Here is a 26720-nt window from a genome sequence, read left to right as displayed (position 1 = left end):
ACTAGTGAGTTCTGAATTAAATTATATTTCACAAATGCGACCTGAAAAGCTTGTCTGTCTAATACAGTCTGTTAGTGCTCACCTCGGAGTTATCAGAAAAAAACTTTTCACCGAGTGCTGAATGAAGTTATAATATGTGTAAGCAAGCGCATAGTCAAATCTATTGAAGGCAATTTGAGGTTATTTATTAGATTTCAAAAATCTAATTTTGGAAATGCTTCGTAATATATTTTCGTAAATACATACATGAGTACATATATCAATAAACTTGTATTTGGAAGTTCTTTATTATAAAAAGATTGTTATCATCGATTTATATCGCTTTCCATTGACAGTAACGGTGTCACCAGATTCATTTCGAAAAAATACGGACCGATAATTTCTCCCGATCGAAAAACTTTTTAAATTTTCACTTTTGGTGAGTGTAATGGATATTCATAAATAATGTGGGTATTATCTTCGCACCAAAATCGACAGTTTTGCTTATTTACTGGACCACTCAGATAAAAAGATGATCATCGGAGAAGATGACTTTCTTCAAAATATCAMTATCGATTTCAAGTTGTTCCAAGGCAAAATCAGCCGTGAATTTTACGTTGACGGAGGCCCAATGGCTTTAGTTCTTGATAGAAAACAATTTTATATGAATGCAAGCATAAGTCATTTTTCAAAATTTGTCAGGAATTGATTTGAGGCGGTACCAAGTCTTGAGAAAGGCTTGGAATTGACAAATTGCGGTCTTCAGCAACACTTGCCTGAACTGCAGCAGTATTTTCTTTACTTCCAGCGGTTCTTTGCTTTATTGGCACTTGAACATTATGTAAAAAATTCGACGAATACCGAGCACTGGCAAACGATTATTACGACAATGAAATGACAAAAGTGTAAAAGAGACAAAAAGTTGTATTTGAAGAACGATTATTTTGATAATAAAATTCAAAATTCCTCCCACAAGGCAGGCCAAAATTTCAAACACTCAATTTCCATACAAAGTAATTAGCATATCTACGTAGATCAAACTTCTATTAATATCTAGGCATTTTAAATGTATAAGCCCGTTTCAAATTTTATCGGGAGGCAATGTACTTATATAACTAAATCTRAAAACATAACCGACTCCAATTTTGAAACCAAAGAAAACGGTATGCTAGTCCTTTCTAGACACGTGGTTCCAAGACGAACTAAGGCAATTCAGGAAAGACCTACTATGAGATATTTATTTTAATTTGGAGCGATCAGTTTGTACCGCAGCTACATATATGTTATAGTCGTCCGATATCGGYGGTACCAACAAATGAGCAGCTACTTTGGGAGAAAAGGACGTGGCCAAAATTTCAAATCGATAACTCAAATATACAATAGTATATATAGTACATATATGCATTTGTAAATGATCACTGTGGAAAACACAGTCAATTTAGTCATACCGTATGTCTATATATACAAGAAATAATCTCTCAGTTTTGAGTATTCTTTAAGCCGTCGATCTTCGACGTGGCTGGGTGTTGCCTCCTTCGTGGCAAACTTAATACAACCTGTTCAGAGTATAACAAGAACTATTATTTTTCTGATTGAAGAAATATAGGAAATGTGCCAGCAAAAATCTAAGGAATATGTTCCCTTTGACCCCTTTCTACCACACCACTGACTAAATCCAATCATACATATTATATGTATGTCTCTCTTAACTTTTGCATTACTGTACCATGCTTCAATTAACTATTTCTAGCAAAAAAAAAACCAAAAAAAAACTCTTAAGCAGTGATTTTCCCGATCTGGTCATTTCATTCAGTAAACGAGCTAAGGTATATACATACATACTCATATGCAGCTTTGAAGCATCGATCACTTTTCAAGCGTTCCCACGCAAGTTTTCAGCAGCACGCACTGAAATATATACATATGTACATGCATATGTGCATACAAGCACACCGAAATGCTGAAACTTTGACAAATGCATTGGACTACGCGCTTTACTCTTGGATTTGGACTTAAAAAGCGCCCGGCTTTCGGCCACTACTCAGATGCACATCAGATACGGTCTAACGCAGAACGGGCAACGAACAAGCGCGAAAATAATTTAAGATTTTTCTATAAAAAATTAAAATTTTCCTACAACAAGTTTTAAAAAATARATTTGTTTCAAGTAGTATTAAAAATATTTGATTGAGCCACACTAGAATTTGAAAGGAATTTATTGGTAGTATTTAATATGAGTGTTAAGTGCAGTGTTGTTTGGTTTTCGATGGCACTGCTGTGCTTGACGAATGCCTTTCCGGATGGTGCRCCCGCCGACACTTGCGTCAAACAACGTGCGAATCAACCGAATCACGGCAAAGCGCGCACACAACCCGGACAAACGATTCCGTACGAAGTTGTCGCCGATTCGGAAACGTTTCATCCTGGACAACCAATTTCAGGTGACTAAAATTTTCAACTGTTCCGGGATTTTCTCACATATACATGATACTTTCTTGAGATTTGAATTTACAGCTATTTAAATGAACTAATTTGCACAAAAGTGGTTGCAGAAATGCTCAAATAATCGAATGCTATTAAAAGCGATAAACTTTAGAACCTAAAACTTTGCACTCAATGCAATAACCGGTTGCGCTATGTACTATAAAAACAAGTAATAAACAAAATCAGCAAAATACTACAAAAATTAAGTATTATCTCTGTATAGGGTTGCAAATAATGTATTTAAAAAATTATTGAATTAATATTTTTTTTTTTTTCATTTTGCGATTTCGAATTTCAAATAGCTGTCTGAAAAATTAAAAATAAATTATTAATACTAAATACCGGAAGTAAAACAAAAATTGTCATACCAAAAATCCGAATAAAAATTAAAAATTAAACTTATACTGAAATGTTTAATCTAAAATCCCGGATTGAAAAGTAAGAAAGATGTTAATTCCAAGCTTATAATTAAAAGTCTGTATATTCTATGTTGTCTTGACAAGGAATTTTTATTTTTAATACAATTTCAAGATAGTTTTATACTTTTGGTCTTACTAACTTAACTAATTTCAATGATTGTGTTTTAGTGAGGAATATGCAAATCTTTACTTTTTAAGCCTTTTCATATCAGCTTTGATTCGAAAAATATAAAAAGTCTATTAATTGGTTCGAAAAATTCAATATGCGAAAGGGATAAGAGCAAATTTSTTTGTTGTTTGTGCTTTTACAAAATTCATATATTTGATGTCGCATCTTTTGCTTATCGAATAAAGAATTTGTCTCAATTTTTGTATTTCTAACCAAATTTCAACTGCGGAATCATTACGAATGTTAGAAAAGGCTAGCAATGATTCTTTTTTTTTTTATCAAAAACACAACTCTACGAGTGGTATAAACCTTTGAAGAAGGTCGAGAGATCGCTAAAGACATGCGGAAATGATGAAGAAAGCAGATCCCATATTCATGGGGAGCATTATAACTGCCGATGAGAAATGCGGTTATGAGTTTGACATGCAATCAAGTGACGAATCAACAAAATGGAGGGAAAATACGACCGAAAACCAAAAAAACCATCCCAATACCGCTAAAAAATCAAGGTGATGTTCATTATTTTTTTCAATATTCGTACTTTGGTGCATCATTAATTTGCTGCGGAGGAACAAACGGTCAATAAGAAATTCTATTTGACCGTAATAAGACGAAAACATTTATCGCATCGAGCACGATTGCGACCGAATTTATAGACAAAAACCCAATGAATAGCATTGCTCAACCACCGTATTCACCAGATTTGTCTAGCTGTTATTTTTTTCTTGTTCCCCAAACTGAAATTGCCRMTCYGTGGAACTCGTTTACAGTCGATCGAAGAGATAAAACAAAATTCGCTGAAGGAGCTGAATGCTATYGCAAAAAGAGAAGGTGAAGTAAAAAACGAAACGATCCGAAATAAATTCTTGCATGAAAACTACTTTATTTGACAAAATATTTTAACGGAATTCGGCATGGATTATTGTCCAAGGCAATGCAATAATCACCGAACCAATTGTTGAGATCAGACAGATATTGCATATACTATCTTCGAAATAATCCACAATCAAGTTATTGTATCAAAACTTTTATATTTGTTAAGGGTATTAAAGCTTCGCTGTTAACGTTTTTTCTTGTGTATTTTTGYTTTTATTTTTTGTGTTTACTATTAAAAATTACCGCTTTGTTTTAGCCACTTTTTGAGCGATTAATTATTGGTTATACATTTTCTAAAATTAATCGATTTCACTTTAACAAATTTTATTGTTTTGCCACACATGAGCATACCCACAATTTCAAAGAAGATTTTCTCCCGATTTCTCTGTTAGCCGGTTGGCGTTAAAGTTTCTATTGTCGCTAATATTATTTGATTTTCATTTATTGCTAAAAATGTCGTTATCATAGCACACATACTCGTATTAATGTATATGTGAAAGAACTCTCATAAATAAATTTCAAACATACGCAAATAAAAATATTAATATGAAAATATGCATTTATTTTTTTTTTATTTACCTATTTATAGAACCGACTATATTTTATGTGCGCACATGTCTCCCACACTTTAAAAATAACCGAATGCATGAATGTTTTGATTACTTTTTTTCATATTTTATTTTTTTGCAGTTTCGATTTACCCCATCGATCAAAAGTCCACCTTCCGCGGATTCTTTCTACAGGCGCGCGATGCCAACTCCAACGAATGGATTGGTGAATGGATACAAAGTGAGAATACCAAAACTATACCAGAATGTTCAGCCATAACGCATTCGGACAATCGCGACAAGTTGGGTGCGAAACTGTTTTGGAAGGCGCCACAAAACAAACGGGGCCGTGTTTACTTTACGTAAGTAACTTAGCCTTTTTCACATTTTAATTGCGGCGCGCTTAGGAATTTCGACAGCTGGGACAATATTATGCACACAAATGTTCGCACATACTTTGTACTCTGTCGTATATGAAAAGTATATTGACTTGGGCAAATAAGCATAAAAGCTTACGCTCGGTATTTAAATCGGCTAAGGAAAAAAAATATTATATACATTATATGTACGTATGGATGTGCAATTTGTTGCATGAAAATATCTGTATGTATATATATATGTAAAGCGAAGGAAGTGCGTGCAGACTCAATGTGTTCATAGTATTAAAATACTCGAACTTCAGTGAAAGGAAAATACTCTGATAATCAGATTGGTTGACAAAATATTTATAGACATCATTGAACCATTTAAAGATGGTTGATGAAAGGCTAATATGTTGATTTAGGCCAACCCTGATAGCCGTTTCAGGTTTAGTTTTCTATAGGTTCGAAGAGCTCTAAGCCTAATATGTAAAGAATTGCTAGCTCGCCGAAAAAATTAAGGTTAGGTAAGTTTCGGAACCCATGAAACTGCAATTTTTAACAATAGTTTTATCATATAAAAAATTGAATAATTTATAATTTTTTATTGTTACAACATACATACATACACTATTAACAAAGGAATTCTAAAATTTTTGGAAAAAAGATATTTTAAACTCTAAACTTTGAGATGCGCCCGCGTTGGCAGGATAACTCCTTACAGGATCGTCTAAAGTCGAAAGAGTATGTGTTTTAGTTAAAACCTTAACTTACCACTTGGACGAAGGACAAAAGGACTGAAAATTAGATTTTTGCAGACATTAAAAAAAGGAAAATTTCACTGAAAACTTCGCGACATTTTTTTTTCAAATAGTTATAATCGAAAAAATTTAGAATTGTATATCAAAGACCTGTGTAAAAGTGCATGAAGATCGCTTGAGTAGTTCTCGAGAAATCTTACCAACTCACTTCAAAAACACAGTTTCCAGAAAAAAAGTGCGTTTGAAGACGGCGTGCTTAGCTTAGCTAGCTTCAAGCGCACAAGTTCTCAAGGCAGTATCTCCGAAACTATTACTATTACTCGGATCTACTTGAAAACTTAGGGCAATTTTATAGAGATGTTCTAGAATTTAAAGGAAAGATAGTATCCTGACTGGTCCTTACAGTTTATAATAGTTCCATCAAAAGCTGCTCTAGTTTAGCCGAACTCGCGAGCTCTTTCAATTCCAAGTAGGTTTCTATGATCTGAAGCCCAGATAATACTCAATTACAGTTGTTGTTGAAAAAGTGTTTTTTTATATTATTTTATTTTAAACTTTAAAAATTATAAGATTTATTTTATAATCGGCCTTCCTTTATTTTATAATCGTCGTGAAGTAAATTATCGAAGGACTATATTTAAGCTGTTAAGCGGTACCAAACCTTAGAATTGAATCGGAGAGCTTTATATTGATTTTAAGCTTTGAGCTTGTATATCGATATCACAAAAACTGAGGGACTGCTTCATATAAACTCCCAATTACATGTAGGGTATAAACAAGCATAAATATACCATCTTGTGTTTGTTGTTTTAGTAACTTTCAAGAAACTTCCTTTTTTGTAAACTAAGTAATTCCAGCAAATGAACAAGCAGGCATACATACATACATTCAGCCGTATAGCGATAGCATAGGAGACATAATAACCAGCCTATACTGACCTACTTGCCTTTTGCATTAGCAGCAGCCAAAGAGTTGGTGGCAAGCCGGCAAATGTTGCAGCAAATGGTAAATAGTAAACGCGGCTAGTGTTTACCAATATTGCACCTGTCTCTTATACACATCTAGATGTGTATAAGAGACAGAGCCTATACTGACCTACTTGCCTTTTGCATTAGCAGCAGCCAAAGAGTTGGTGGCAAGCCGGCAAATGTTGCAGCAAATGGTAAATAGTAAACGCGGCTAGTGTTTACCAATATTGCACAACATGAAATATTTATTGCTTGATTCATTAACCATACTTTACGATTTCTTTTCATGTGTCTCTCTTTGATTGCCCAAATCACCCATAAGTGCTCATACTCGCATTCGTACAAAGGCGCATGCGCACGCACTTAGACGTGTTGTCTTGTCTTGTTGTCTGCGCCGGTCGACAATTTAGTAAAGACTTTTGTAATTTTGCATACATTGTTATGTTTTGCTTTGGCGAAAATATAATTTGAGGTTATTTAGTGGTAATGCATGTTTTTATTAGGATTCTTTTAATGATTTGTATGACAACTAGACAGCGTAAGTGCTTTTAAATGTTCTCCGTTTCAATTCTTGATGATGATACTTCACAACTTTTGTTCTCTAAGAAGCTGTTGTTATTGTAGTGACAGAAAACATTTTTTTAATTAGATAAGAGTTTTGTTACGGAAAAGTCAATCCTCGGCGCGATAAATATCCGGGTTCGTTCCACTTAATTAGACCGGACTGTCGTGAGAACGATTGTCTAAGAAGCTCTTCTTCGTAGCTTAAAAATTGAATTATGTATATAAAATGCTTTGAGATTTGATTTCTTTTTTTTTTTCTTTTTTTTTATTATTATGGTTTTTTTGTTATGGTACATTAAAGCTTCTCCTCTAGTTTAGAGTGATATTAGCAATTTTCACCTTTTTCGAGTTGATTTGAAAGAATTTAGTATAAGGAAAAGGTTATTATTATTTAACAAAAAAATTCAAACTTATCTACTTTTATCTTTTTTTACAAAAGCTTTTGAATAAACTTAAATATTTTGTTTCCTTTTCAGTGGCACAGTACTGAARGAGTATTCAATATTTTGGAGCGACATCGTAGCAAAAGTACAAGCTACGCAGTGAGAGTATCATGTAACGAAAGCTTTAATGCTTCCATCTGCTTTTGTGGCGTCGGGAAATAAMATTTTAGAGCAAATGAAGTTAACAAAAATTCGTTTTGTAACTACATTTTTAAGACACCTTGACAAATAAATTCGATTGAAAATCACAGAAGAGAAAAACTACTCTCTTTTATTTCGAGACAGCTTGAACAGGATTAAAAGAGTTTAAAGTTGCAAAATATAGCATCTAAATATACATTTAATTTACCGCAGCAAATTTTTACTCTCCAAAAAATTTAATCTAGCAAAAATTKAATATAGTCTATAAATAGATAGTTAGCTTAAAAAAATTGCTTTATAAAATGGTTATAAAATTCAATGAACTATGGTATTTGAAGTAGAGGGAAAAAAAGACGTGTTCCGTCAGCTGAAAAATAAACCTATGATGGATTATTGATTAGTATGAATGTCGTACTTTCAAGATATTGAAACTACTCAAATATAGAGTTCGCTTTTTTCTATAATTTTTTTAACTTCGTCGAATTTTTTAAAAAATAAATGATATTAACTTTCTTAACTTGTAATTTTTTTTAGTCTTCAGGAATTCTTTACGAATTTTGTAGAAAAATTTAATAATTAATGGCTCAGTTTTTTAATGAGTGATTTTTTACCGTAATTGTAAACATAAAACATTCTTTGAACATTATTTAGAGCAATTAGACAACAAACTTTATAAAATGGGAAGCTGGTTTTTGCTTTTTTTATTAATTAATATTGAATCGTAAGTATATTTTGGAATATTAATTTTTGATGTGATATTTTTCCATATATACGACGGCCTACGTAGTGAGAACTGACACGACAATCCAATCAGTTYGCATTTCTCTATATTATTTGGAATTAAATATCTTTTTAACTTCAAAGAAATKTTTAAATTGATTTTCAAATGGCATGTCTCTTTAACGTTTTATCTGTAGCAAGGTTTCATTCTAAATTAAGTTGCCTTCCACAAAGCAAAAGCTCATGCGCTTCGGTTACACAAGCTTGAAAGCTTTCGACATAGCGAAATTTTTGGTTTGTTTTTATGGGGGACGTATATGCTTGAAGCAAATGCCATATTCATCGCAGGGTAAAGTATTGTTATTTCGTGGCACACAGTATTCCTTTATAGTATACTATTGTGCCATATGTCTCCCAAAGGTATAAGGGACGCGTTATGAATTCAACAGTATATATTAATTTTTACTAAATTTATCAGTTGTACTATATATAGTATACGGTATAAAGCCAACCGTTTAAAAGACTTATATGGGCTACAGTGGATTTAGGGAGTGTTGACCCAATTTTATGTAGTTTTGGTAACACCACATAATTTTTAGGTATATTCTTCTGAAGTATTAAGTACCGTCTTGACTGTGAAAATGTGATTTAATACTTCTGTCATAATAGGTTGTCAAAAAAGTCTTGCGGCMTTTCTTGCGGTATTTCTTGCGGTATTTTTATTGAATTTTCAATTGTTCATACAAATTTTTTTGATGACCCATGCCCGATGACCGATGCTACGGCTGCAACTATGCCGGTCTCTTTCGACCAATTCAGCGATTGGCGCATCTTCGACCACCTCTACACCAGAACGAAAACTTTGAAACCATCGTTGTGCGGTGGAAGTGGAAACTGTATCGGGTCCATAAACTGCACAAATTTTATTGGCGGCTTGAGATGCATTTTTTGCTTTTATCGTAGTAGTACTCTAAAATATGCCGTATTTTCTCTTTATTTTGCTCCATGTTTGCGACGCTATAACTCACGAACGACTTAAGAGAAATCAATCAAACACGTGTTAGCGCGTGAAATGAGCTTTCCAAAAAGGTATACCATGACCCGATGCGACGAATAAAACTAGAACTACGCGCTCTCAGCGCCAACTAGCGAAATTACCACAAGACTTTTTTGACAACCTAATATTTATATAATGAATTATCGCATCTTTGGCAGTTTTCACACTCTCTGAGAAGGTGCCAGTAAGATTTGTCTGCAGAGAATTGGTTAGATATAGCTTCAGCAATTTTTGAGATATGTTGGGGATATACTACATTCTCCATTTCCCTATGGAAACAACTTGGCACATTTTACGTCGAGATCTTAAAATGAAAGCGTACAAAATACAGCCTGTGCAAGAACCGAAGCCGCTCGACCTTCTTAAGCGAGATCGATTTGCTCTATAGGCATTTCGTGACAAATTTTATTCTGCGACGAAGCCCATTTCTGGCTCAATGGGTATGTAAACAATCAAAATTGCCGCTTTTGGKACGAAGAGCAACCTGAAGAGGTTCAAGAGCTGCCACTTCATTCAGAAAAAACAACGGATTGRTGTGGTTTGTGAACCGSTGGTATATCTTCAAAAATGATGAGACCGGTAATGCCTGAAATTGAAGACAGATCCACTTCCCACACATCGCATCAATCAATGGATTTATTGAGAGAATAYTTCGGTAAGCAAATAATTTCACGTTTTRAGCYGGTTGATTGGTTACCAAGACCGTGTTTTATTACAACGTTAGACTTTGCCTCTGGGGATATGTATAGTATAAAGTCTATGCGGACAATCCCACTTCGATTCAGGCTTTGGAGCAACACATCATACGTGTCATTCACCACCTACCAGTGGAAATGCTCTAACGAGTCATCGAAAATTRAACTCAAGGGATGATTCATCTGAGACAAATCCGCAACCAACGTTTGAAAAAGATAATCTTCAAAAAATAAATGCCAAATAATGTTATTTCGAATAATAATAATCATTCCCTATTAAATTTGATGTTTATGTGTTTTTTTTGATAAAAAGTAGCGAATATCGAAATGGATCACCCTTATATACAAAAACCCGTTAGTAATGCAAAATTATTATTTTATGTTGAATCATTTTGCCGTAGTATTAAAATATGCTGTTATTTGTGCATACATGTACCATGATATTAAGAATGTAGTCCGAGCAAGATAACTTCAAAAGCTCTAACAAGCGTTGGTTCATTTTGTAAATGAACTCTCGATAGCAAGTTGATTAAATTAAAAAAAAACTGAATCAATCCGGCTTCTTGCAAAATCTTTTGCAAATAATAATAACAAATTGATGCACGACTTCCTGCATTCCAATAACAAATCTATAAAACAAATTTAACAAATAACAAAGTACTTATGCACAAATCTACAAATAAATATAGTACAAATACAAAAATTAATTGTATTATCAATTTCCAACAACAGCAAACCCAAACAAGTGAACGTACTTATTAAGCCGCGTTGTCTCGTTGTCTCGTTGTCATTTAAAGGTTCCACTTCCACAACGTTCTAAGCGATCTTACTTACATATATTACAATCCGGTTTTTATTATCGCTTGGCTTAGCATTCGTAGTCATCGTCGTATATTCGCACGCCAAATACTTCAGTCTCAAGTCGAAGTTGCTTTCGGGTGGATTGTTTCTAATTAATTTCTCTTCGCTTTAGCCGTGAATAAGTGCTGATCCATCTCCTTAAAATAGCAAAGTTCAAAATGGTCATTAATTTTGCCGCTGGTCCAGCTAAATTACCGGAGGAGGTTAGTTTAAACCGCTTTACTAACATAACGAGGGCACAACATTTGTATAAATCCATTCGTGAAACAGCAGTGCAAAGAGTTCTCTTATCACTAGAGACTTGTGAAATTAGAAGAAAGCTGTGTACTACAACTCAGTTTTGTTTATTTAAAATCGCGCCATATTCCGGTTGTTCTCTAAGTAGTGGCATATATTAAAAAGAAAAACAAGTATACCCTCTACAGATGCGACCAGGGTAATTTGTTCGATGATTGTACCGTTGCCTTGGCCAATGATCCATACCGAATTTCGTGATGATTTTTTGTCGAATTAAAAAATTTTCCTTACAAAGACTTGATTTCGATAGATCTGTTTGTATGACAGCTATATGCAATTGAGACCCGATATCGGTAGTTCCGATAAATGAGTAGAAAGGACATGTGCAAAATTTCAGAACGATATTTCAAAAACTGTGGGACTACTTAGCGTATGTATAGACCGTCGAACGGATAGGCGGAATCAAATTTGAAGCAAGAGAAATTCCGAAATTGAGCCCCTTGCCTGAGGAAATATAAAATGTAAAAGCATACTTCCAATGTGAAACGTCTTTTCATAAAATACATTATAAATTGTTCAATATTTGTGTGGTAAACCACATTTCCTTTCCCATTTCTGACCAAGTCTTGTATAAATAGGAAGAGAACTGGKCAATTATTCTGAAATTCTATCACATCCCCATGGATGAGAGACTCTCAATTACTATTTAAAAACTATTGACTGAAGGTAACTGTAAATGATGAAACCGGTTCCAAAGTTTTGGTGAAGATGAATTCTGATAGCTTTTTTAAACTTTTGGCGTTCCATCGAATTGAAAAAAAGTAAAAAAGTTAGTTGAAGATAAGATCCATCTTTAACCAATAGTCTAAAGCTAAGAAGTCAAGCGTCAGAGAACTGTCGAATGATATGAGAATAATTATAAATTCCATATGAATTCGGTTACACTGGTTTCGATAAACAACGAACTTCGAATACACCATTTTCTTTTAAAAGGATATCTTAGAAAATGCATTTCGCTAATTCAAAATACCAAGTTAGAATTTCGGAGTGCGAATTTTTTGCAACATTGAATCCTACTATGTAACTCATTGATCTTATCTTTCTTTGCTCTTTCAGGTCCTCAAAGAGGCACAAGCAAATTTGSTGAACTGCAATGGCACCGGCATATCAGTGATGGAAATGTCCCATCGTTCATCWAATTACGCAACGATACAAGAAACAGCTATAAATGATCTACGTGAGCTATTGAATATTCCATCAAACTATAAGATACTGCTCATGCAAGGCGGTGGCACTGGACAATTCGCGGCTGTCTGTTTTAATCTCATAGGACGCACTGGTGTCGCTGATTACGTCGTGACCGGCTCTTGGTCAGCCAAGGCAGCAAAAGAAGCTGAACAATATGGCAAGGTCAATTTAGTAATACCCAAAGCGGCAAAATACACCACTGTACCAACACAAGACACTTGGAAACTCGATCCGAATGCCTCCTACATTTACTACTGCGACAATGAGACGGTCGATGGCGTCGAATTCGACTTCGTGCCAGAAATTACAAATGGTGTGCCATTGGTTTGTGATATGTCGTCGAATTTCCTATCACGTCCATTTGATGTCACGAAGTTCGGCCTCATCTTCGCCGGTGCACAGAAAAATATTGGACCAGCCGGTGTAACGGTTGTTATTGTACATGAGGACCTCATCGGACAGCACATTAAGCAGACACCGTCGGTTTTGAATTTCGCGCAAATGGATAAAAATGCGTCACTGCTCAACACGCCGCCAACCTTTTGGTATGTCATATCTTTCGTGTACTTTTTCATAAAATATTAACCTTTTGTTGTAAYTTTTTTTAGCATTTACTTGATGGGTTTGGTATTCAAGTGGATTAAGCGTAATGGCGGCGTTGCAGGCATGGAAAAAACAGCTGCGACCAAATCAAAGCTWATCTACGATGTAATTGAGCAGTCGAATGGCTTCTACAGCTGTCCGGTGGAGAAGCGTGTGCGCTCACGTATGAATATACCGTTYCGTATTGGCAGCAGCGAGGGGATCGACGCCTTGGAAAAAGAATTTTTGGCAAAGGCAGAAAGTCAGGGCATGATTCAATTGAAGGGTCATCGCTCAGTTGGCGGTATTAGGGCTTCGTTATACAACGCCATCACTGTCGCCGAAACCGAGCAGCTGGCTAAATTGCTAAAAGAGTTCGCACAAAATAATAAGGTTAAAAATTAAGAAGAGACTGAATTTAAGAACACAATAATTGTATTATGAAACAATTTTGTATGGATTCAAAATATGGATATTTTAAGTAAAAAAAATTGTGTTTTTCATATTTTAAAAGGTTTTTCGAAACTCAAAAAATCGAAGAAATTAGTATACCAATGTAGAAGTGTAACTGCAATATATACGAAAGTGATAGCCGATTGATCTAACGTGACCTTGGACAAGAATGTAATTTGTCAAAAAAAAAAGAGGTTTAAATAACGTTAATTAAAAGCTCYCTCTGAAGGACAGGCAGCTATTTAATATATTGATTTGGAATCGGCTTTTACAACAACAAAAAAAACCTTTTTGAGGAAGAAGCTTTTGTACGGAATTAAAAACTCTTTATGAAGCGTAGATTTTTATTATATCTCAGAAACTAAAATACCAGTTCACGTATGGATATACAGACGGATGGACAGGTGAATAGGCAGAGGGACAAAGCTAAATCTAACCAGCTCATCATGCAGATTTATAACGTGTCCGTCTTTTCCTTATGGGTGCTAAAACGTCGCAAACCTGAACACAAAAGAAACAATGTGAAATATCTGCGTTCTGCTACGACCCAAAGAACCAAACTGCTCAACAACGGTGTTCATGACAATTTCACGAAACTTTTAAGAAATACAGTTCCCAACTCGAAAAACCATAATTCACAAAAAACTTCGAGTTAGAGAGAGAGAGAGCGCGAGTTATTTAGAACTTCGAGAATATGTTATACAAAAAAAAAAAATATTTTCTCCCAATGACAAGTAATATGCCTGGGAACAAATAATCAAAGCGGTGTAGTAAATGTAAATAAATATTTAATAATTGATTGATATTTATAAAAATTTATAATATTCTYAGGAAAACCCTTTACAGCAGTCGAAAGGTCTCTATTGATTTAGATATTGACATAGATATAGATATAGCAAATAAATATATTATTCAAGGCGTTTACAAGTTGAATGTTACAAAAAAATACAACTCATACTCTTTATTTTTACGATAGTATCCCGAACTTGAAATACTGCCATCAGTACGTCACCATCGTTGATTGCGATATTCGTTATCGTTAGTACAGCCGCAATGTCGATAACGCTATCGATAGTTCARTGCGCTCAGCCCTGAAAATTCAATTCCAATTGAAACTACACTTTGCTTTACCATCTCATCTAATTAATGTTWTTATACTTAGTCCACTAGGAGTTAACCCGTACCAAGAATAGTTTTCAAATGTTGGGGAAATTTGAATAATTACTACTTTACTGTAAGACTATACTCTAATTTGCAACGAAACTTTATTATTATAGCACAGTGTGTTCTTAAGCGTCATAAAAGCAAATCATATGGTACAATTTGAGATGCTAATTGAAAGTCATWAAGTACAATGAGCAATGAACGGCGCTAAGCACAAAACTTACGGGCGATTTCCCATAATACATCCGCGATAAGCACTCATACCCACATAACATATTATAGAGTGGTATATACATATAGTATACATCGTACGAATATATACATCTACAGGATTGATAAGAAAAATGCAAATGTCTGGTACCACGTTAAATATAATAATCTTCATGATCTTAAAATAAGTGATACGCTATCAGTCCTCCATAAATAATAGCTCTTGAAATGGAGCTTATTCATATTCAGTCTAATGGACTTTGTAGCCTCTATTACAGTTATTCTGTGGTAAAGGTCTTTGTTTTCCGGGTTGTGTCGTAAAGGATCGGTCTAGTCCCTTACTTTTTCAAGTCCTTTTCTCGCCGAGAGCATATAATGCCATAWAGATTGACCTATCAAAATCACGTTATGGTATTTAAAAGACAAGCCATTACTACAATCTCCGGGCATATTGTTCAAATCTAACTAATATAGCTATTTATAGAAAACACAGCTCTGTCTTATCGTAATGTACAATATTCAAACCCTCCTATATTCCCTTCTGCCCAATGAGTAGTATTATTTATTTCTGAACAATATTTACACATTGATTTGAAGTTAAAAAATTTTGTTTACTTTTCAGATAATTTTATGTTCCGAAAACTTACTAATTTCGTGTTCAATAGTTTAATCAAATAGTAATAAAGCAATCCATAAAATARATTCGTCAATAGCACACATATCTGTCGATAGACTTTGGAATGTATATGAATACATAGCATTTACTCAGCTCATACATACTTCGTTGGGAATACTCCTAAATCCCTCAAAAAATATATGCCGCCATGCCATCTCGCTTCAAGTAAATGGAAGCGTGTGTGTGAGAAATTCTTTTTTAGTCATTTTTTGTAGCTTTTTTCTATAGAAGACTGGTAAAGTTCCATGCGTTGCTGGCTTTGGAAGTATGCTACGCTGCTTTAATTCCAATCAGTGCTCAAGCAGCTTTTGATCAAAGTGGTTGATTCAGTATCGCAGCAACAAAGTTCGTAATCACATTCCCGGTTTTGAATACGAATTAGCCGGTCTCAAGTGTACACCTTTTTGTCAAATTGCATTTATAACTTAATTAAGGTAAATTTAGGTTAGATGTCCCACTTAGGCCAATAGCAAAAGCCTTCTATATATGTTTACGTAATTCCAATTGGAAAGATTGGCGAAGACTTTAAGTTTGTCAGTATTAAGTGTTTTTTTTTTTTTGGTAAAGTGAAACAAATTGTCGAGTGTTGCGTGGAAAGTGTCTTRGTATGTGTGACTTTGACTTGGTAATTTCATAATTTTACCGGTAGTTGACTTAACATTTTTGGCACAATTGCCATACAGAAACTTTTGGCATTTAATTCAATTTTATGTAATTTATATTATATACATATAATATATGTATAAGTATTTTTGTATATAAGAAAAAGCCCAGTTCCGTAAAAAATTAGAGAAACATGACGCACGCTTTACATATGTACATATCTGTAAATATACATATGTATACAACTGTCAGCGCGTATGCCTACCTATGCGCAAAGGTTAAATAAAAGTCAAAAACATTGCGCTTGGAAGCGGGCACAACTCAGCTGTGTGCGATGCCTCAGTGCAGGGGTATACAACAAATGCGCAATGAGTTTCCAGCAGCTGATGAATATGTACATACCTATGTACGTATTTATATATTAAAGAGCATTTCGCATAAAAATATTAACTCACAGCTAGAAGAGATTATCCGAAGTGTTTTTAAATGAAATTTGTTTTAAAATCTATAACTTTTTATGAATAAATATTAACACAAAATATAAAAAATGCAAGTGTTGCCAATGAAAATTTGTTTATAAACAAAAATATTTAAAGGATTCAATTTTCATCTATAACAATACAATAAATGAAATATGAAACAATATTGTAGTGTAGTTTTCTATTATAATATTATCCCTAAATTATAGTGATGCAAATAATGCATAAAAAAATAATTGAATTATTATTTAACTTTTTTTTTTTTAATCCCGAAAACTTGAAGTAAAAATAATTTTCAAATATCTAACTCCTAATACCGTATTGAAAAATTAGAAATTAATTTTAATACCAAATACCGGATAAAAAAAATAAAAATAAAATGTATTCCCCAAATACTAGATTGAAAAAAATGTTAATTCTAAGTTTATAGTATAATTAAAACTAAAAAAATAATTGCTTTTAAAATCACATAGTTTCACGTCTGTGTATTTTGTGTGTAACATTTTGAACGCTGACACATATAACCTTATAATAATAAACGTTCTTTGGTATTGTTTTTCAAGTTCAAGAACACGATTTTTTATACCGATGTCTTTATTTTAGTGTATTTATATATGTACTGTTGTATTTGCAACCTAAAACACTTACGTATGTGTGTATCTTTGCATCTGCAACAACATGTCCTAATGTAACATATTTATGTATTTATATATTTTTGGATAATATTATGATGTTTTATAACAGAGTTACCTGACATAAAAATAAAAAATCAAGCAGTTAATATTACTCTATTAATTGCCCTTAGTTATTTTTTGAGTTCAAATTATTATGGCAAATATTGCAAATTTCGTTTAAATTTATTTCAGAAAAAAACATTTTGTTATACGTTTCGACAAATTTTTTTAATTGTTTATATATTGACAAAATTTAATTTTTAATATGAAAAGATACGAAAAAATAATAACATTTCACTTCCCAAAGGAATTAAACATAATAATCACTAAACACCTGTTATTAAACAAAAAATATCCAAAATCCCTCGCAAATTTACAAATACTTGTACAATGTTTTTTTTAATATGGCAGCACTGTCACGCCTTGCTCTTTTTCTCCCAAAGAGATAAGTCATACGGAAACTTTTTGTAAAAGCTACATTAACATTTCTCTTGCTTCCATATGACCATGCGCTATTCTCGTGACTAAACTTTCCAACAAAACAGAATATGTTCCTAATATATGTATATATTCGGAMCACAATTGATGTCAACCCTCTCAAGAAGCAAAAAACCAAGGTCGTTTTAAGACTATACCATGAATAATAATTTATGTACATACATATGTACATGAATAACTTTGTATATGTTACATAAAAATGTGCTATGTTAATATATTTTCCAACTGATTATGACAATCAGGCGTTCAATTYTGTTATCAGTTAATTACTCTAATTTATGAATTAATGAGACATTGACATACGGAGAACAGCTGATTTTGTCATAAAAAAAAWTTCCGGTAGACAAGCAAAATGTCTGCTGATGCTCGTTGCATTTTTTTTCTTTTGCTTTTAATCGTGGCATAGATCAGCACCTCATTTCGGTTTAATAACCCAAGATAATGTAATCAAATACATAGGGAATTCAGTTTAGAAGCAGGAGGTCAGTGTTGTTGCTGTCAAACTTTCATTTTCTCTCAGACATGTGGGAGAATTCTACCACTAAAATGAGCTATTAAGACTATTAAAATGAAATAATTTAAAAAAATCWAAATTATAAATGAAACAAAATATCTACATTTTAGATTAAGTACATSAAATTAATAAACTAGTGTGAATAAAAAAACTCACATTGAAAGTTAATAAACCAAATTAAGTGTAGGTACAAAAGAAATACAGTAAGTCACAATTGAGTGCAACAAAATAATATAATGYCATAACAAATCGTTTTAAATTAAGTGAAAGTAAATGGAAGAAATATGAAATTGATTTAAATTGGAGCGTTATATATTAACGAATATGAATGGAAACAAATTAAATTATTTAAATCAGGTTGCATTTGTATTTACGTATGTTAAAAATTAAATTAACTTGAAACTGGCGAAATTACAAACAGAAAGTCGGAAGTGGAATTCAATTGATCAGGATTCAATAAAATTTATTAAACATTTGTATGCTTGTTAAAGAAATTTTGAAGAAAAAGGCGGTGATAAAAAATATCATCCACTGCTGCAGTGATTCCGGCCTTCTCTGTGATTGAAACCTAAAAAAAGATCTTGACTAATAGATATTATCGTACAATGATATACGGTAAAAAAAAGTTCAAAATATGCTAAAAATGGAGGCGTTAAAAACAGGTTGAATTTTACATATGTATAATGTTGTTCGTTTTTGCCTTGAGGGACTAGTTCGTATATATATAGACGGRCATGRCTAAATCGACTCAGCTCAACATAGTGATCATTTGTATATATACTTTATAGGGTCTCCGACGTCTTATTTTGGATKTTACAAACTTCGTGACAAACTTAAACAGGGTAGTAAGGAATAAAATGGGTTCATATCCAAAAGGACCCCTAGAACAGATAACTCGGTGTGAACGTTCGCATARACTTAATTTACATGGAAATCAGCAAACTGAAAATGATGAAAAAAATAATCCTCACTACCAAACTCTATACAGATAATTTTATTGTTCTGTTTATTAAAAAATATTACGGAAATAATTTTTTGTTACTAAATAAGGTATTGCAAGTAGAGCCCGGGAAAACGCATTTTTATTGTGATTTTATTTTTTTGTTTTTGAAGAGGCATTTATTAAATAAATAAATTTATAAATATAATTTACATTAACAGAATTATACTTTATAAACGGCATTTTGTATATTATGATTAATGATTGAAGGACTAGTTAAAATTTAGATTTTTGATCAAATGGCGACTTTCAAAAATAGTAGTTTTTTTTGTGAAAAAWCTTACATTTCAGAGTGGCTAAAAAATCTGAATTCTTATCAAAAAAAACTATCAAAATAGAACTTAGAAGACCGTCTGAAATTTTAAGTCGATCATTTCATCATTTCATTCCATTTACACTAAGTAAGCAAATTCTTACGAATTCGCTCATAAACTAGATACATATTTTTGAAAATTTCGAATATTCTCAATTAACAGCACTATTCTGATAAAACCTCATTTGTGAGGAAAAATGTATGAGGTTTGTTTTCAAACTTCACAGAATTGTGTAAATTGAATTGTATTTACGGCAGCATTAGATAAACCTTATAAATATCACAACTCTCACTATTGTGAGTTTCTTGAATTTTGTGAAGGTATGATAATCGGTCTTTATATACACTTTGGATATTAATATTTAAAAACATTTTTTTAGTTTTTGAAAAACACAAAAGAATGTTACCATCTTAACATGTCTGGTCACCCTGTAGTAATATACTATAGATTCGGCATCAGAAAATTTACTAGCCGATCATATCTCGGTAGGTTATTTAAATTAATACCACTCAGCGATAAGTAAATATAACATATAATATTGGCAGCTGTACAAAGACATACATACATATGTCTTTATAAGTATTTATATATTTATTAGTAGGCATTGCGATCACTCGATATAAATGAATWATTGCTAAATACACACACAAATGTACATAGTATGCCTTTGTATGTTTGAATATTTAGCCATRCACATAAAAAGCTGTCCTAGCAACAACACATACCGACATATGTACATACAAACTGCCCACAAAAAAGCTCTACAATTTTCTCTTAAAGGCGAACTGCTCAAAACACGTTTCAACAACCCCAAAACTTTTCAGAAAATTCTAAATGTCATGCAGTAGCTTGCAGATACACAAGCATGTCTACACGTACAATTGCTTGCATGTAAATATGTAATTGTGTGCATATMTTTTTCCTTTGTGGACAGCAACTTTTATTTCCTCTCCACTTRAACTCACTAAGGGTACAAAAAGTTCTGCTCTGCGCAAAAGCATCCACAGCGACAGGCACTCTCGCTCTCCTGCACTCTCTTTTGACCGAATTGTTTAGCGCCGACAACAAGCTAACGTAACGTACAACAAATTTGATATTACCAATGCAATGGGTATATCACTAGACATTGTTGTAAATTGTGGTGGTTTTGCACGGCGCCCGAAAGTCACTTTCCCAACGATTCACTACCCCCAACCCCAATGCTAAACTGTCTCAAGTGAGTTTTCATTGCTCATCACGCTCTTGTAATCATGGCCATATCGTAGTAGAGCGAAGCGAGTTAAACAGTGCACTTGTAAAACGTTTTCGGTGTTCCACGGTAGCTGTGATTTGAAAAACTTCAATTATACACATTTGTCAGTCATTATAATTTAATTATTTTAGTTTTCAAAACGAAAAAAAAATCTATTTCTTTTTTCTTTTCTTATCAAGTTTTAAAAGAATTTTTTCAATAATATTTACAAAGGCGAAAATAAAGCAAGATTACGTTTATACCTAAACTTAATAAATGCTTTTTTTATACTTTTGCTGCGCATCTATTAAAGGACGGAAATAATCACTTTTATCGCAACTKTAGACACACGGTGACAACTGCTCCATTTCCGGCTAAGCGTAATCGTAAAGAACTTTATAACTGTATTTTATTAAATCAACGTATAACAGTCAAAATGGTTCATACAACAATTTATGATGTTGCACCAAAGCTAAAGGTATTTTGCTCTCCAAAAAAAAAAWAAAAATTATAAATTTCAGTCCATCAAATGCAATAATAAATCGAAAAAAATCGCAAAATTTACACGATTACACAATCACAATTCGTAATATGAGTGTTGGCGGCGTTGGCGAGGCAAAAGTTTCGTTGTACACTACAACGAAGTGGCGAGAATTGCTTTTCTATTGACCTTGACTTAAGGTCATGTAATTTTGTGAGTTTGAGAATTATCACCGGGTAGCTAATATTTATGAGGCAAATAAGGTTAAGCTAATTGTAAAATGCATACATATGTACATACCTATAATTGCATGTATGTTGTATGTAAGTGGCTATAAATGCGCCAGATGTTGGCTCGGAAATCAGATAATATTTAAAAACTGAACAACAGCGTGCATTATGTGATACACATACATACATATACATACATCTGAACATATATGTAAATATGTATAAGCAATGCGCTAATGCCGGCTGGAACTTATAACAGTGCATATATGTATGCATCTACGTATGAATACCCGTAAAGGCACATGAGCAAAATCCGTCATAAAAGTTTTATTATATTTTCATTAGCTAAGCTTAATTAGAAGGTTTAGGCGAAAATAAATAGTTGTATAAACTGAAGCTGTGTCATAAGACAATTTGGTATTCTGGACGTGTTGGATGTTTCGACCTTCACAATTGAAAGGTGCTGCCGAATTCCATGGCAGTTTCATTAACTGTTCGCAAAATTAAAACAAACCATTTTTTATAGCCGCCAAATCGTACCAACTCGCTCAATAACAATGTATACTCGAAAAACATAAATAATATATAGCAGCGTATATTGTATTCTTTGCATAGAACACTCACCCCACACAAATGTTGTAGAGCTTGCGCAGTCATTCATATTTCATTTAAGCCAGCTTTCAACGTTGGCAGAGAGAATAGGAGTTTTGCACAAGCATTTGTAGACATTTATACAACTGTACAGGTCAGTATGTATGTATGTTGCTAAATCATAGAAAAGCGAGAGTTTCCCAACTTCAATACACCATTGAACTAATCTCGAACTAGTTCTACTTAACTGAATACAGATATAGTACATATGTAAGCATACTCCTGGCTCCCAGCTATATTTCTCATGAAAGCCGAAAATCACAATCTCTAATACATATAAAATTTCACACATATCGTTACCAAAAATGCAAAATAACGTATCATCACTTTTCAAAATTTACAGGCGAGTAAAAAACAATATAATAGAAATCACTCATATGGAACAAAGTTTAAGTATTGGTTATAAAGTGGTTATATATTGGTTATAGTTGACAACTGCAATAACAACTCAATTTTGATTTTTTTGATGTTACGTTCTTTTGCATTTTAGGTGGCGATATGTAACTTATATTTTAATTTGACATCAGATGCAAAAAGAAAAATTATTTAATATGTATTAGGCGGAGTTCAGAGTGAGAGAAAAACAAATCGTCGTTTATTAACCCATACATTGGGGTTCAGGCACTTCTAATTGGTTCAAAACATTTTTATTGATTTCATAATTAATAATTTCATTGCAATTCGCTTCACTATGGATCCAAGAAGCTGCTCATTTGCCTCAACAGCCAGTAACGAACTAGTATACTTGTACGATATACTTGTAGCTACAATACAAATTGAACGATCAAACTACAGTTCTTTTATGGAAAACTTTTTCATTTGACAAGATAAACTCACAAAACTTCGCAGAGGATATTGTACAGGGTAGTTCCACAGTTTCCACACGAACAAATTGTTCAGATCGAATAATTATAGCATCTACCTAGTTAGCTAGTTGTGCAATATTTAGTTAAAGGACGATTAATGACACTCAAGTCCTCACTTTAGTGATTAATATAGACATGTGACTTATTTTAAACCACTTGTAGTTACTACTCAACGAATATATCCAAGTATTAGTTAAATTATCAGATATATATATAGTAGATAWAACCACAACAAGCTTCATTAAAGTAAATTCCCCGAATTAAAGTGAAATTAAATACTTATACATTAAATCTACGATGTTTCAACAGAAATAATTGATGAGTTGTGACCGCGGAAGCAGGTGACTTCCAATAATAAAAACATCGAGTATGACAATTATAAATAAAATAAATCACGAAATTGACAACATGCACACATTATTATTTTTTACACTTATAACATAACACAATAAAATAATCAAATATAACTTTAGATAACAAGTGCAATTGTGTAAAGGTATAAACAGTTCCAATTGCGCCGCTAAACTAATAAAAATATTTATTTTTTTTTTCAGTATTTTTTCAAATTTGTTACACATCTCTCTTTAACTTTTTCGCACACAGACGAACGAAGTTCCGCAAAACATGGCTGCCGAAGCTGAGACTCACTTGGATCATATGTGCCGTTTGCAGTTCGACTCAGCGGTCCCACATGTACGCCTCTCGGGCATYGTCTGCACCATTGGACCTGTCTCGCGCAGCGTTGAAATGTTGGAGAAAATGATGGAAACCGGCATGAATATTGCGCGCATGAACTTCTCTCACGGCTCGCATGAATACCATGCCGAAACTGTAGCCAATGTACGCGCCGCAGCTAAGAACTACTCAGCGAAGATTGGTTATGAATATCCAATTGCCATTGCATTGGATACCAAGGGACCTGAGATCCGTACTGGCCTCATTGAGGGCAGCGGCACTGGCGAGGTTGAATTGAAGAAGAATGAAACTATCAAACTGTCAACCGACCCAGCTTACCTCGAGAAGGGCAACAAAGACACAATCTACGTTGATTATGCTAACATCGTGAAGGTGGTGCAACCAGGCAATCGCGTCTTCGTCGATGATGGTCTCATCTCGTTGATTGTTAAAGAAGTGCAAAGCAACGCTTTGATATGCCAAATTGAGAATGGTGGCGCTTTAGGCTCACGCAAAGGTGTTAATTTGCCCGGTGTACCCGTCGATTTGCCAGCTGTCTCCGAGAAGGACAAATCTGATTTGAAATTCGGTGTTGAACAGAAGGTCGATATGGTTTTCGCTTCATTCATCCGTAATGCCGCAGCACTTKCTGAAATCCGTGGTGTTTTGGGTGAGGAAGGCAAGAATATTAAGATCATTTCAAAGATTGAAAACCAACAAGGCATGCATAATCTGGATGAGATTATTGAAGCATCCGACGGTATTATGGTGGCACGTGGTGATTTGGGTATTGAAATTCCACCAGAGAAGGTWTTCTTGGCACAGAAGGCGATGATTGCCCGCTGCAACAAAGCCGGCAAACCTGTCATTTGTGCTACACAAATGTTGGAATCCATGGTAAAGAAACCACGCCCAACACGTGCCGAAATCTCCGATGTGGCTAATGCCATTCTCGACGGTGCTGACTGTGTGATGTTGTCTGGTGAGACCGCCAAGGGTGAATACCCACTCGAATGTGTGTTGACAATGGCAAAGACCTGCAAAGAGGCTGAAGCAGCTTTGTGGCACAGAAATTTGTTTGCCGATTTAGTGCGCGCCGCACACAGCTCCACTCTGGATTCGCCCCATGCTGTGGCCATTGCCGCTGTTGAGGCTGCTTCAAAATCGCTGGCCGCCGCTATTGTGGTCATTACGACTTCAGGAAARTCAGCCCATTTGATTAGCAAGTATCGTCCACGTTGCCCAATCCTAGCGGTCACACGCTTCCCACAAACCGCTAGACAGGCGCATTTATACCGCGGCATCATACCTCTCGTTTACAATGGTAAGTAGAAGTGCTGCCATATTGCTATATTTTAGTTGGTCAAATTTTTTTTTTATTTTTTAATAGAACCAGCCCAACCTGACTGGTTGAAGGATGTCGATGCTCGTGTGCAATTCGGCGTGCAGGTCGGCAAGAAGAACGGTTTCCTCAAAACTGGCGATGCAGTGGTTATTGTTACCGGCTGGAAACAGGGCTCTGGATTCACAAACACCATGCGTATTGTGTGCGTAAATGTAGAAAATAATCAAGAGTGTGAATGCAGTGAATAAACAGTGAATTTTATGATAACGGAAGTAATGTGTGGTGAATGACAGATTGCAAATTGAAATRTTGAGTTGCGTGGAAGTCAGGATTATGTTAATGCAAAAGCCAAAATTACCAAAGGCAAAAAATAATACACGTCTGTTTACATACATAAGTGCCTTATAATTCTTTATTTGGTAAAATACATATGTGTGGAAATATATTAAAGCAGCGAAAAGTTTTAAAAYTTTAAATTTTTTTTTTATCTTTAATAAAGTCCTAAGTCTACTTAAGCTACTTTAACACAAAACCACAAATTTATTTCTTTTTGCTTAATTGGTAACTCTATCAGCTTTAAGTTATTATTGGAAGTTTATAAATTTAACGTGCCATTTTTTCAATTTCTTTCCACAGTTACATTGAATAAAGRCCATCGCCGTTGTAATGCTACCTCGGACTCAGTTATATCTAGATGCATACAAACATATATAGAAAAAATACATTAAGTAGCGCTSAGGGGCAAGCGCACAACTTCATCTTGTTGCAGTGAACGAAAAACGTATTAAATACAAATCTACCTTCCAATCGGTGGACTGCAAAATTATTTATTTAAAGGCTACTGTAATTGAATGTTGGTATCAATTTAACCCCTGCACTAGTGAAGCGGAATATTAAATGTTATGAATTAAAAAATTTTAATAAAACATAAACAAATTAATTTTATTTTTTATTTATCTGTAAAGTTTTACGAAATGTATGTAAATTGAGTGAGCGCACTTTTCTTTTCTCTTTTTTGAAACTAAGGTTATAATCTTGGTCCTAACACTATTTACGAGCTTTGAATCGTGATCGTTGAAGACATGCCCCGTTCTGAACGACTTTCGACCTTTTCAACTGATGCAAATATAAAAAAAATGGAGGTTATGGTGCTTGAAAATCGTCAASAAGTGTTAGAGAGATATCAAGAGAGCACGAAATCTCCCGCTAATTTTTTCTGGATTTTCTGGATATTTTGGGTATGAAACGCGTTCTTGCTCGACTCTTCCCATTAAAGCTGAATTTTTATCAAAAAAAAAGTACGATTGTGATAGGATTGAAATCCAAAAACGAAATTAATACCATCGATCAACCAGATTTGGCTCCATGTGATTTTTGCTTGTTCTCCAAACTAAAATTGCCGCTCCCTGGAACCCGTTTTTAGTCGATCAAGAGTCTACATATGTTAAAAAGTAGTGTAGATGATGCCTAAATATTGTCATAAAATCGCTTCTTCCTTTATAATATTCAAACATGTGCASTAGGTGAAATGTTTTGTAAAGAACT

The 26720-nt window shown here is 33.8% G+C and overlaps 3 protein-coding genes across 5 annotated transcripts; all 3 read left to right on the top strand.

The window, feature by feature from the left end:
- Window positions 1-1969: 1969 nt before the first annotated feature.
- LOC108975243 (putative defense protein 3) lies at window positions 1970-7816 on the top strand. The gene is made up of 3 exons (XM_018943594.1): window positions 1970-2420; window positions 4618-4837; window positions 7604-7816. The coding sequence occupies exons 1-3, from the start codon at window positions 2213-2215 to the stop codon at window positions 7671-7673; spliced, it is 498 nt and encodes a 165-aa protein (XP_018799139.1). The 5' UTR covers window positions 1970-2212; the 3' UTR covers window positions 7674-7816.
- Window positions 7817-10994: 3178 nt separating this feature from the next.
- LOC108975228 (probable phosphoserine aminotransferase) lies at window positions 10995-13602 on the top strand. The gene is made up of 3 exons (XM_018943577.1): window positions 10995-11247; window positions 12398-13074; window positions 13138-13602. The coding sequence occupies exons 1-3, from the start codon at window positions 11203-11205 to the stop codon at window positions 13514-13516; spliced, it is 1101 nt and encodes a 366-aa protein (XP_018799122.1). The 5' UTR covers window positions 10995-11202; the 3' UTR covers window positions 13517-13602.
- A 2294-nt stretch (window positions 13603-15896) lies between these two features.
- LOC108975284 (pyruvate kinase-like) lies at window positions 15897-26115 on the top strand. Of its 3 annotated transcripts, none has more exons than XM_018943655.1 (5): window positions 20945-21051; window positions 21241-21405; window positions 23759-25154; window positions 25221-25377; window positions 25812-26115. In XM_018943655.1, exons 2-5 carry the CDS (start codon window positions 21364-21366, stop codon window positions 25822-25824), a joined length of 1608 nt encoding a protein of 535 aa, XP_018799200.1. In that variant the 5' UTR covers window positions 20945-21051; window positions 21241-21363; the 3' UTR covers window positions 25825-26115. The 3 variants fall into 3 exon arrangements, with proteins under 3 accessions (XP_018799202.1, XP_018799200.1, XP_018799201.1); XM_018943656.1 differs by having other exon boundaries at window positions 20972-21051; window positions 21273-21405; XM_018943657.1 differs by lacking the exons at window positions 20945-21051; window positions 21241-21405 and adding an exon at window positions 15897-16048.
- The last annotated feature ends 605 nt before the right edge of the window (window positions 26116-26720 follow it).

The sequence above is a fragment of the Bactrocera latifrons genome, unplaced genomic scaffold (genome assembly GCF_001853355.1).
Source record: "Bactrocera latifrons isolate USDA-ARS-PBARC rearing strain unplaced genomic scaffold, ASM185335v1 scaffold_63, whole genome shotgun sequence".
In the NCBI taxonomy this organism is placed as follows: domain Eukaryota; kingdom Metazoa; phylum Arthropoda; class Insecta; order Diptera; family Tephritidae; genus Bactrocera; species Bactrocera latifrons.
The sequence above is the reverse complement of the archived record's forward strand: the minus strand, read 5'-3'. Positions and strand labels throughout refer to the sequence as shown.